This window comes from Mastomys coucha, unplaced genomic scaffold (genome assembly GCF_008632895.1).
Source record: "Mastomys coucha isolate ucsf_1 unplaced genomic scaffold, UCSF_Mcou_1 pScaffold15, whole genome shotgun sequence".
NCBI classification, from domain to species: Eukaryota; Metazoa; Chordata; class Mammalia; order Rodentia; family Muridae; genus Mastomys; species Mastomys coucha.
This window is the reverse complement of record NW_022196897.1, coordinates 60,541,958-60,555,386: the sequence shown is the minus strand read 5'-3', so window position 1 is coordinate 60,555,386 and position 13,429 is coordinate 60,541,958. Positions and strand designations below refer to the sequence as shown.

The window sequence follows — 13,429 nt, the reverse complement described above, 5'->3', positions numbered from 1 at the left end:
TTTTTGAGACAGGGTTTCTCTGTGTAACAGCCCTAGCTGTCCTGGAAGTTGCTTTGTATACTCAGAGATCCACCTGCCTCTGCCTCCCAAGTGTGGGAATTAAAGATGTTCACCACCACATGCATAGCAATGACCTCTTTTCATTTGTTGTTATCCTTATGTATGTATATTGTGCTGCATATATATCTCCTGTGTGTGTGTGTGTATGTGTGTGTATGTGTATGTGCATGCGCGCGCATGTGAGCATGCATTTATTCCTAAATACACCCTCCTCCATCTGTATAATGTTACTTTTATGTGTTGTCAGGGCTGACCATTGGTATTGGATCACCAAGTGGTATGTGTAGTCTCTCCTCAGGAAGACTTTTTCCCACTTGGCATTTCTTCGTTGCTCTAGTTCTTTATGTAGGGTTGAGGTCTCCTGGCTCCCCCACCCCTGGCCATAGCTGCTGGTGTGTCTGTTGCTGTTGTTCAGCCACTTGGTGAGATTCCAAAGGTGTGACTTCTCTGACATCTCTAGGAAACACAATCTCACAGCTAACTCTTTGTTCCTTGCTATCATTCCTTGCTCTTGCTATCATTCTGCCTCCTCTTCTGCAGTGATTCCCAAGCCTTAAGTGCAGGACCAGTGTCTTAGATATATCATTTAGGACTCGGCTTCACAACTCTGCATTTTTATTGGTTGTGGTTCTCTTTTCTTCCTTTCTTTTCTTTTCTTTTCTCTTCTTACTATATTTACTGTTGTAACTAAAAGATTTTTTTAAAAAAATATTGATTACTGTGTTCAAATTTACCACTGATATTTTAATACAAGCTCATTTTTAAATATTCTTATATTTCATTTATTTATTGTATTAATTGTATTAATGCTCTATCTGCATGTATACCTGTATGCCTGAAGAGAGCATCAGATCCAATTATACATGGTTGTGAACCACCATATAGTTGCTGGAAATTGAATGTAGGACCTCTGGAATAGTAGCCAGTGGTCTTAACTAATGAGCTATCTCTCCAGCCCAGTACAAGCTCACTTATCCAAGTAATGAATCTAATTCTCAAAGTAGAATATTGTTTTATATTACATTGGATTCTTTTAATGTTTGTATGACTTACTTATTTTTATTTTATGTACATTGGTGTTTTGCCTGCATGTATGTCTGTGTGTGTGAGGGTGTCAGATCTCCTAAAGGCAGAATTACAGATAGTTCTGAGCTGTGACGTAGGTGCTGGGAATTGAACCTGGGTCCTCAGGAAGAGCAACCAGTGCTCTTAACCTCTGAGCCATCTCTCTTCAACTCCATACATTGGATTTCATGAATGTAACATTTAAGAACCTGTATTGGTTGTGGTAAATGTATTTGTGTATGTGTGTGTGTGTGTGTGTGTGTGTGTGTGTGTGTAGTTGCATGTATGTATGTGTGTGTAGTTGTGTGTGTGTGGTTGTGTGTGTGTGTGTGTGTGTGTGTGTGTGTGTGTGTAGTGTGCTAAGGGTAGGAGGCATTTGAATGCCACATGAGCAGATGGTTCTCTCCTTCCACATGAAGGTCACAGGGCTCAGATTCAGGTTGTTGAGTTGGCTATACTACTGAGCTGCCTTGCTGTCCATAGCATTTGCCATCCTTCAGCCTTGAAAATGGTCAGTTACAAGTGAAAGCTATCAGGAGAAAGGGACAAAAAGGATGGGCTTTAAACATCTACACTTTGACATGAAAAGTGGTTTGGTTATTTTTGTTGTTTTATTTTTTTAATCATTATTATGTTTTTGAGATAAGATTTCTCTGTGTAGCCTTGGCTCTCCTGAAGTTGCTCTGTAGACCTTTTTAGCCTCAAATGCAGATCCTTCTGCTTCACCTCCAGAATGTTGGGATTAAAAGTGTGTGCCACCATGCCCGGCTGTTGTTTTACTTTTTATTGCATAATTTATATCTTGTAGTATGATGAAAATGGACAAAAAAGCTAAGGATGGCAGCACCTATAATCCTAGCTTTAGGTAGAGAGGTAGGAAAGTTATGAGTTCAAGGCCAGCCTAGGTTGCCGAGTAAGCTTCAGTTAAGCCCGAGCTACATATAGCAACAACATGTCTCTCATAATTAGTGGATAGACATACGGAATGACTGACTGACTAGCTGGCTGGCCAGCTGACAGCCAGATGTCAGATCGATGGCACTGTGTAAAGTGCCATTCCTTCAGCACCAGGTATGTTGTGCTAGTGTTTATGTAGCTGTGTATGATTCCAGGCACCTTCACTTATTTATGTTTTAAAGATCCAGCTGTAATTTTAGAGCTCTTTTCTCCCACAGAAATAGTATTAACTGGGGAAATGGATAGATTATAAAGGGATCCATGAGGAAGTTTAACTGTTAATAATACCCTGTATTGGTTATGGTAAATGTATTTGTGTGTAGTTACATGTATGTTTGTGTGTAGTTGCATGTATGTGTGGTTGTATATAGAGGTGTATGCATATACATGTAGAGGCTAAAAGTCAACCTCAGGAGTCATTCCTCAAGTGCTATCTACCTTGTTTTTATTTATTTGTTTGTTTGTTTGTTTTGTCTCTCTCTTGGCCTATAACTTACCTATAAGGCCAGGTTGGCTAGCCAGTGAACACCAGTAAATTCTACAGCACTGTTAAAAGTACGTGTCGCTGGGGCTGGAGAGATGGCTCAGAGGTTAAGAGCACTGACTGCTCTTCTGAAGGTCCTGAGTTCAATTCCCAGCAACCATATGGTGGCTCACAACCATCCATGATGAAGTACAGCTACAGTACTTACATAAATAAATCTTTTTTAAAAAAAAGTGCATGATGCCATACCTGGACTTTTCATATAGTTCTAGGGACTGGACAGAAAAACACAGTAAACATTTTACTAACTAAGCCATCTCCTTAGTCCAGGGAACAATTCTTATGAATAGAATTAACAATAATTCACTACTTTTCTCCATATTCAAGGTACTGGTTCATACACCTTTTAATAGAACCTGTTTTTATGGTTCTCATTCCGTGGGAATAGAGCAAGAGACCATGCTGTCCTACTATAGCAAGGCTAACCCCACGGTCTAGCCATCCTGTATCAATTCTTCCTCTGCCTTATGGCTTAGAGTTCAAGACGGTGTTTATTTTGTTATGGCCACTGTTGGTCTGGAAGGAATTTTATGGTACTTCCCTCAATTTTGAACAGTTTTCTCATTCTTGAAATATACAATCACCATTCTTTCCTTTGTCATACATATTGCATACTTAGGTATCTGTCTAGAAAATTATCCATTTCATCCAGATTTTCCAGTTTTGTTGAATATAGGCTTTTATAGTAGGATTTATGAGCTTTTTTATATTCTCAGTTTCTGTTGTTATATCTCCCTTTTCATTTGGATACTGTCTCTGTGCCCTCTAGTTAGTCTGGCTAAGGGTTTATCTGTCCTGTCGATTTTCTCAAAGAACCAGCTCCTGGTTTTGTTGATTCTTTGTATAGTTGTTATTTTTGTTTCTACTTGATTGATTTCAGCCTTGAGTTTGATTATTTCCTGCTGTCTATTCCTCTTGGGTGTATTTGCTTCTTTTTGTTCTAGAGTTTTCAGGTGTGCTGTTAAGCTGCTAGTGTAAGCTCTCTCCAGTTTCTTTTTGGAGGCACTCAGAGCTGAGTTTTCCTTTTAGCACTGCTTTCATTGTGTTCCATAAGTTTGGGTATGTTGTGCCTTCTTCATTTTCATTAAATTCTAAAAAGTCTTTAATTTCTTCCTTTATTTCTCCCTTGACCAACTTATTATTGAGTAGGGCTTCTAGTATATGTGAGCTTTCTGTTGTTTTTGTTGCTATTGAAGACCAGCATTAGTCTGTGATGATCTGATAGGATGCATGGAATTATTTCAATCTACTTGTATCTGTTGAGGCCTGTTTTGTGACCAATTATATGGTCAATTTTGGAGAAGGTACCATGAAGTACTGAGAAGAAGGTATATTATTTTGTTTTAGGATGAAATGTTCTATAGATATCTGTTAAATCCATTTAGTCCACCACTTCTTTTAGTTTTACTGTATCTCTGTTTAGTTTCTATTTCCATGATCTGTCCATTGATGAGAGTGGGGTGTTGAAGCAGTGCAATGTGTATTTTGAGCTCTAGTAGAGTTTCTTTTATGAATGTGGGTGTCCTTGCATTTGGAACATAGATGTTCAGAATTGAAAGTTCTTTTTGGTAGATTTTTCCTTTGATGAGTATGAAGTGCCCTTCCTTATTCTTTTTGATAACTTTTGGTTGAAAGTAGCTTCTATTCAATATTAGAATGGTTACTCCAGCTTGTTTCTTGGGACCAATTGCTTGGGAAATTGTTTTCCAGCCCATTACTCTGAGGTAGTGCCTGTCTTTGACACTGAAGCACATTTCCTATATGCAGCAAAACCTGGATCCTGTTTATGTATCCAGTCTGTTAGTCTATATCTTTTTATTGGGGAATTGAGTCCATTGATATTAAGAGATATTAAGGAATAATGATTGTTGCTTCCTGTTATTTTTTTATGTTATTTTGATGTTTGTGGGGCTATCTTCTTTTGGGTTTGTTGAAAGAAGAGTACTTTCTTGCTTCTAGGGTGTAGTTTTGCGTCTTATATTGGTGTTTTCCATCTTTTATCCTTTGTAGGGCTGGATTTGTGGAAAGATATTGTGTAAATTTGGTTTTGTCATGGATTATCTTGGTTTCTTCATCTATGGTAATTGAGAGTTTTGCTGAGTAGGGTAGCCTGGGCTGGCATTTGTGTTCTCTTAGGGTCTATATAACATCTACCCAGGATCTTCTAGCTTTCATAGTCTCTGGTGAGAAGTCTGGTGTAATTCTGATAGGTCTGTCTTTATATGTTACTTGACCTTTTTCCCTTACTGCTTTTAAAATTCTTTCTTTGTTTTGTGCATTTGGTGTTTTGACTATTATATAATGGGAGGAATTTCTTTTCGGTCTAATCTAGTTGGAGTTCTGCAGGCCTCTTGTATGTTTATAGGCATCTCTTTCTTTAGGTTAGGGAAATTTTCTTCTATAATTGTGTTGAAGATATTTACTGGCCCTTTAAGTTGGGAGTCTTCACTCTCTTCTATACCTACCATCCTTAGGTTTGGTCTTCTCATTGTGTCCTGGATTCCTGGATGTTTTGAGTTAGGAGCTTTTCGAATTTTGCATTTTCTTTGACTGTTGTGTCAATGTTTTTTTATGGTATCTTCTGCCCCTGAGATTCTGTCTTCTATCTCTTGTATTCTGTTGGTGATACTTGCATCTATGACTCCTGATCTCTTCCTAGGTTTTCTGTCTCCCTTTGTGATTTCTTTATTGTTTCTGTTTTCATTTTTAGACCCTGGATGGTTTAGTTCAGTTCCTTCACCTGTTTTCCTGCAATTGTTGAAGGGATTTCTGTGTTTCTTTTTTAAGGGCTTCTATGAGTTTACCTGTGTTCTCTATTTCCTTTTTTTTTTTTTTTTTTTTTTTTTTTTTTTTTTTTTTAGATATTTTCTTTATTTACATGATTTCTCCTTTCCCAGTTACCCCTCCAAAAAACAAACAAAAAAACAAGAACAAACCCCTGTTGCTTCCCCCCTCCCCATGCTTGCCACCCAACCCTCTCCCACTTATTGGCCCTGGCATCCCCCTACACTGGGGCACAGAATCTTCACAGGGCCAAGTGATTGACTTTGCAATCCTCTACTATACACATGCTGCCAGAACAATCAGTCCCACCATGTGTAGTCCTTGGTTGGTAGTTGAGTCCCTGGGAGCTCTGAGGGTACTAGTTAGTTCATATTGTTGTTCATCCTAAGGGGCTGTAAACCCTTCAGCTCCTTTGGTCTTTTCTCTAACTCCATCATTGGGGACCCTGTACTCAGTTGAATGGATGGCTGTGATGTGTTCTCTATTCCTTAAAGGGAGTTATTTATATCCTTCTTAAAGTCCTCTATCATCATCATGAGATGTGATTTTAAATCAAAGTCTTGCTTTTCTGGTGTGGTAGGGTATCCAGGGTTCTCTAAGTGGGAGAACTGGGTTCTGATGATGCTAAGTAGCCTTGGTTTCTGTTGCTTATGTTCTTGCCCTTGCCTCTTGCCATGTGGTTATCTCTTGATTGGTGCTAGCTGGTCTTGTTGTCTCTGACTGTGGCTTGTCCCTCCTGCCAGCCTGTGTGTCAGAACTCCTGGGAGACCAGTTTTATCTGGGAGGAATTTGGGTATGGACAGCTGTAGCACAGAGTCAGCCAGTGGGTGCAGACAGATCCTGTCCCTGCCTGTTCCTTGATTGCTGTGTCGTGATGGCTCAGGGAGGGTCCCTCTTGGGCCAGGAATTTGAGCAGAAGTGGTGGTCTTACCTGTGCTCACAGATGAGTCAGCATTCCTGGGACACTAGCTCTTTCCAGATGGTATTTAGATTTAGAGCACTGTGGCACAGGATTAGCTCCGGGCACCATAGTGAGATGTTTTTAACATCAATAACAAGGTATTTGCTAAACCATAAAGCTGAGGAGTGTGGAAGAGATGGCGTTTCCTGCCTGGCTGCCTACATTTGTGTGTTTCTTCCATTTGATTGTCTTCATCTGTTCCCTTCTTTTGTTGCCCAGTACCAGGCTGGAGGACTGAGTCATCAGAGCTACCCAAATGAGGAAGCTGCAGCTGAAATGTCATTGCCACCTTTGCCAGAAACCCTCCTGCCCTAATGTTCTTGTCACTTCCACTGGTTTACAAGGACATATGCCTGAGAGGGATAATGAAGATGCTGCTGCAGTGTTCTTTGTCTTCTTTATCTTCTGGTCTTCTTTTTTTCTATTTCCATTACTGATTTTAAAGTGCAGTTGTAAATCCTGTGACCATGGTGAGAAGCAGGCACAGCAGGTGTGTTCATTACAGCATACCCCACTGAGGATAACCTCACTGTCTTTCAAAGTCCTTGCCTGGGAGACATGTGACACTGGCCTTTGCCTCTTAACACACCTCCCATCTCACAAACTTTGTGCCCTTTTCAGCCTGGCTTTGCCTAGTGCCTTCAATGATAAGGCTCTGTTGGGGTTCACTAATTAGATGCATCTTACTGGTTAAACAGAGCAACTAACCTGAAAGGAGTTGTTCAAATCTACATGCCATGATAATAACTCTGTCTTTTTTTTTCCAGGTGCAAAAGAGGAAAGGGCTTTAAAACTAGCTTACCATGCCATTTGGGCATGTATACTTTTACTTTGACTGGTCAGTGTGGACCAACAGCTTTAGAGGCAGACTAGGAAAAATAGTTCTGTGTCCTCCTACCAGGTGGCTTTTCTAACTAGTTCCATACTGCCAGAGACTGCTCCTTTGAAATATCTTAACAAAAGAATTTCCAAAGCCATTGTTTTCTGGTAAACTGATACAATTGTTACTATCAGCCCTCTCTCTCCCCCCTCTTACAAGGCCTGTGAGTATGCTTAAGGTCAGACAGCAAGCTGAGCATAAGGTGCTGCTGGAGTCTCTTACTCATCAGAAGATTACTTCATTTCACTTAACTGTCCAAAACTCAGAAAGAACAAAAGTGTCATATGCGCAGGAAGCCTCAGGGCAGGCTGGAGAGATGGTTTAGCTATTAAGAGCACTTCATGGGGAACTGGGTTTGATTCCCAGTACCCACTTGGTGGGTCACAACTATCCGAAACTCTTGGTCCAGGATATCTGACACCCTCTTCTGGCCTTTTTAGGCACCAGGCACACACCTAATGTGTAGACATAAAGTCAGACAAAACAATCATACACATAAAACTTTAAAAAGAAAACAATTTATGGCCTTCAAGGAGATAGAACATTTTCCTGGTTTATATCCACTGCTCACAAAATCTTGCTGTTAGATTTCCTAGTCCATAACAGTCTTAGTTGGGGCTTCAATTGCTGTGATAAACACAGCATAACCAGAAAAGAAATTTGGAGAAGAAAGGATTTATTTCAGCTTACAGTTTATCATCAAAGCAAGTCAGGCTGGAAGTGAAGCAGAGGCCATGGAGGAACACTGCTGGCTTACTCATGATAATGTGCTTAGCCTCCTTTCTTATATAATACAGGACTGCTTGCCCAGGGCAGCAGTGCCCTCCCTGAGCTGGGCCCTCCAACATCAATCACTAACCAGGAAAATGTCCTATCAGCCGGTTTTATGAAGGCATTTTTTCTTTTTCAGTTAAGGTGCCCTCTTCCCTGATATGTCTAGGATTGTATAGAATTGACAAGACAAACAACCAACAACAAAAACAACTAACCAGGACTACAACTAAGAATCAGGAACTAAGAAAGTGAGCAGGGGTAAGAACAGAAAAGCTGGCAGCCTCAGAACAGGATAGGCAAGCAAATCCTCAGGTATTTTAGATGAAATGACAGTGTTGTACAATGCATGTCTCTCAGTTGTAGATTTATTGAGGCTGCAATAGTGTTTATTCCTTAAGTGCTGACCATTTGCAGATCTCTAACACTCTCTGCTATATATAGGGTAGCATTCCAGGCAGATGTTTCTGATACCAGATAGGCATGGTGGCCCACACTGATAGTCACAGAACTAACAAGGCTAAGGCAGGATAATCTAAGATTCAAGGCCAGCCTGGCGCCACAGAAAGACCCTGTCTTTAAAAAGAAGCACACAGACAAAAGGGCTGTGTATGTAGCTCAGTGGTAGTGTTTGCCTAGTATGTCAGCATGTGTAAATCCTAGCTCTTGTGGTCTTGGGCTTCTTGCCAAAGCCTCTTGTGACCCACTGCAGACCTTCTTTCCTCAATTTCCCTCTATTTCCTTCTTATCCCCCCCTAAGCTGTGCCACTTTTGACCTTTTCATTATGGTTGAACATGTGTTACTTTTTTATTAGCTTCATTTTAAAATACAACCATTTTTATAAAATTGTTAGCACAGGTCAGTGTCTGTAGAATCGTGTGCACCAAATACTACCTGTTTGCATTGTGCTAAGATCTATACAGATGAAGGACTGTTTCTTTTCATTGATACATGATTGTATATTCTTCTTCTTCTTCTTCTTCTTCTTCTTCTTCTTCTTCTTCTTCTTCTTTCTTCTTCTTTCTTCTTTCTTCTTTCTTCTTTCTTCTTCTTCTTCTTCTTCCTTCTTCCTTCTTCCTTCTTCCTTCTTCCTTCTTCCTTCTTCCTTCTTCCTTCTTCCTTCTTCCTTCTTCCTTCTTCCTTCTTCTTCCTTCTTCCTTCTTCCTTCTTTCTTTCTTTCTTCTTTCTTCTTTCTTCTTTCTTCTTTCTTCTTTCTTCTTGTTGACAGGATTTTTCTGTGTAGCCCTGGCTGTTCTGACACTAACTCTGTAGACCAGGCTGGCCTCGAACTCAGAAATCTACCTGCCTCTGCCTCCCAAGTGCTGGGATTAAAAGTGTGCCCACCACTGCACAGCTGACTTGTGTCTTTTAACATGTCCTATTCACCAGTGCTCTCATGAGGCAGGAATGGGCTGTATTAACGTTGGTAGTCAGTGTTCTCATGTTTAAGTAATAAACCAGGCACCATCTACTATTTCTTGCATGATGTAACTTCAGATGCTTCACCACGACATAAATGAGAGGTACAAAGGCCTTCTGGGAACTTATTCCATATTCTCATTCCATTTTTATTCACCTAGATATTTAGTAAGGAATACATACTTATCATGAGACCTGGCAACCTGTAGGCCAAGTTGTATCCCAAAGACTTTCTCCAAAGTACCTTTAGGATGCTATAGGGATTTCATCATCATCTGCATCTTTGCAAGAGCCCATGCCTGTGGTCTCCTTCCCATTCCTATCAGAGTGAAGTGAGCTTCCTCCAGTTTCATCCACTCTGAGGAACAAGGCAAGGGGCGTTGGAGGGGATCTGTCGGTCTTGGGCCTAGTTCTAGCGAGTACATGAAATACTTTGAGTTTATGAGCTCTGAACATCATTAGCAGGTTAGAGGCAAGTGTGTGTTGCATTCCTGACCCTTTTCATAAGAGATGTAAGAGGAATCACAGCCTCCTTTTCAAAATTAATATGAGACCTGGTCCTCAAGCTTGCTTGTTACAGTCACAAGCACACACCTATTTAGAATGAACTGTGGGTTGTCCACTGCAGCCTCATAGGAATATTTTTACCAGTTCTATCTAGCACTTTGAATTCTGATATACTATATTTTGCTGAATATATTAAGGATATTTTATTTGATATTTCAACATCTTTGAACTTGAGTTTTATATTATAATCAGTAGTGTTTTCATGATTCACTCAGCATAGTTTTACTGAATGAAATACATTACACTTGTGACATTTTGGCCTTGAAGAAATAATACATCTGTGTAAAATATACACAAATACATATTCATATCCTAGAGTCATTAGTTTATTTCTGAGACCCATTGAATAAATTAATATCACAGTTATAAAAAATAACATTTTTAGCTACATTTTACTCTTTACAGAATTGTTTTGGTAAATTCACACATTGAAATCATCACTCTTAGTGATTTTTGCCATATCTTCTGTTTCCTGCAGGAGAAAAATTACCTTAGTTAAGTCTAATTGGCAGTAAATTAACTGACTTCCTGAATCCTCTCTCTAGTGCATTTTCAACCATAATTTGCCCAAAACTTTCAAATATATATTTTATCTTTAAATATATATATGAATATATATGTATATGTGTGTGTGTTTGTGTGCGCATGTGTGTGAATGTGTATATATAATTTTTTTAAGACATTGGTTCACTATGTAGCCTTGGCTGACCAGAAAATCATAGAGAGCAGCCTGCTTCTGCCTCCTCTGTGCTGGGATTAAAAGCATGTGTCACTACACCAGGCTAGACTTTTTTAATAATTCTGTTATTTAATGTGTAGGGTTCAGATTCATATTTCTGTTCTGGTAATATTTTTCACCAGCACTAAACTAGAATCTTACTTTTCCTATGCATAAAAGTCTGAGAGAGACAATGTAATGTCACAGGCCTGAAATGCCAGCTTTCAGTTTCTCATTAACTATAGCTTTTTTGGTATGGAGTGCAATTGTTTGTTAACATAGTAAATATCAAATGTTTTGAAGAAATTGGCTCTTTCTTATGATTCAGTTGCACCCAGTGTCACTTTAAGATTTGTGACCTACTGTTGCCACAGAAGCTGGATCATCTGACGAAATTCTTAGATTAGAGATATTATCAACCCTGCTTCTTACCCTTGAAGCCATTACACTCAGACACGCCAGTGTTTGCCTAGCATGCAGGAGAGGCTGCTTGTGCCTGAGGAGACTCACTGGAAAATTCCATGGTAGACATTGTTTCCAGAAGGAAATTGTAGTCTATCGATTTGATGTGTCATCGCTTCTAAAAGAAGAAATGAAGCTCTGAAAACACTGTCACTTGTCAGTTCTACTCAGTCAGTTTTTCTAAATGTAGCGTGCTGCATCTTGAGTTCATTGTGGCTTGTGCAATGCTGCTTTGATTGATACACAACAGCCTCCTCACAGATGTCTCTCCCCTTTCTCCACTTTTGCCCATTCTTCAGGTGCATACGTTCCGAGGGCCACACTGGTGTGAATACTGTGCCAACTTCATGTGGGGCCTCATTGCTCAGGGAGTGAAGTGTGCAGGTAAGAGCCTCGCTGAAGACTGGCTTGTCATCTCCCCTTTGCCTTCTCACTGGGTGGGCAGAGCAGTAGGGTTATATCTAAGTCCCCAAAAAGGAAGACACCAGCTTGTTTCAGAAGCTCAAAGAAGATGAAAGCAATACGGTTATATTCAACATTTGGTCTTGGTGTTGCTTTAACTACATCTATAGGGGTTTTTTTCATTTTTTGTTTTTTTTAAAGCGGTGTACAAGGACATATGTTGCCTTGGAAACTGAATTCTAAAGCTGACTTGTTAAGCAGAATTGTCCTTACTGAGTTTTTTTTTTTTAATCAAAGTCAAAGCTGTAAAAAAAAAAAAAAGTCTTCAATTTATGTTCAAAGATGATTACCAAATTCCAAAAAAGCACTTAGTTATTAATAGTTTCTTTGTGACACATAAAGATAATTGACTGTAACAAATCTTTTCAGTGATGGTGTTTTAGGTTTATATTTAGAAACTGTTACTCATTAATAAACACTCAGTGTGATGGGCTAAAGAGATGGCTCAGAGGTTAACAGCACTTGGTCTTGCAGAGAACCTAGATTCAATTCCCAGCACCATATGGTGGCTCACAACCATCTGAAGCTCCAGCTCCAGGGGAACCCTGAATTCTGTGTGCACCAGGCACGTGTGTGGTACATGTAGATATATATAGGCAAAACATTCATACACATAAAATAAATAAACCTACATTTAAATTTTAAAAAAAGAAATTCTTGGGGCTGGAGAGATGGCTCAGCAGTTAAGAGCAATAACTGTTCTTCCAGAGGACCTGGGTTCAACTCCCAGCACCACATGATCTGTAACTCTAATTCCAGGGGATCCAACAGCCTCACACATATGCAAGCAAAATAGCAGTGCACATAAAATTAAAAATAAATTATTAAAAAAAACAGCAATAGAGAAATTCTTGAGCTGCACGTACTGGCTCATGGTATTAATCCCAGTACTCGGGTGGTAGAGGCAGGTGGATCTCTGAGTTCGAGGTCAGCCTGGTCTACAGAGTGAGTTCCAGGATAGCCAGGGCTACACAGAGAAACCCAAGCTTGAAAAACCAAAAAAGGAAAAAAAAATTTGATATATAAAAGCACATTTTAAATACAATTTAAATTTGTTTCCCCAAATTAGAATCCTAATACCCCTGAATAAATATAATTTTCTCTGTCCCACCAATGTGTATTTATCTACATGCACACTGCAGGAACTTGTAATATTTTGTGAAATGAAATAATAATTCATGTCATGTGAAATTTGTTGGTATAGAACCACTATTCTCAATACTTCCCAGACTACCTATTAGCATGGCCTTAAAAATATTATTTAAAATTTAAATATGTAGTATTTGCTCTAAACAGTAAATATGTTTATCATTAAAGTTGGGTTGTTTAATTTTTAAAACTGAAGCATCTTTCATGTCTTTTAGCATAAGGCTTTTCCTCAGTATATGCTAATAGGGATGGGATTCAGTTGGTAGAGCACTTGCTTACCATGCTCAAAGCCCTGGGTTCAATCCCTAGGACCTCCCAGAACCCAGCATATACATGCAGCCCCAGCACTGCGGAGGGATAGCAGAAGGCTAAGGAGTTCAAGATGATAGTTAGCTCATTTGTGAGTGTAAGATCAGCCTGAAATGCATAAGACTCTGCCTTTTTTATTTTCTGAAGTAAATTATTTCAAAATGATAATGACCAGACTTTACACTGTATTACACTCATTTCTCTTACTCTATTATCAAACTGAATATTTTTGTTGTGCATTATATGCAGACATTTGTATGTGTGTTACTAATTTGCATTTTCTTGGAGTAGCAGAGCACAGTATGTATTGCATGTGAACA

The 13,429-nt window shown here is 39.3% G+C and overlaps 1 protein-coding gene across 6 annotated transcripts in view; it reads left to right on the top strand.

Moving 5' to 3' along the window:
• Chn1 (chimerin 1) overlaps nucleotides 1–13,429 on the top strand; it is a 164,166-nt gene that overhangs the window by 130,411 nt on the left and 20,326 nt on the right. For all 6 annotated transcript variants that reach the window (XM_031370637.1, XM_031370639.1, XM_031370643.1 and 3 more), the window contains one exon: nucleotides 11,489–11,573. In XM_031370637.1, the coding sequence (XP_031226497.1) occupies nucleotides 11,489–11,573 (85 nt within the window). The remainder of the gene's footprint in view (nucleotides 1–11,488; nucleotides 11,574–13,429) is intronic.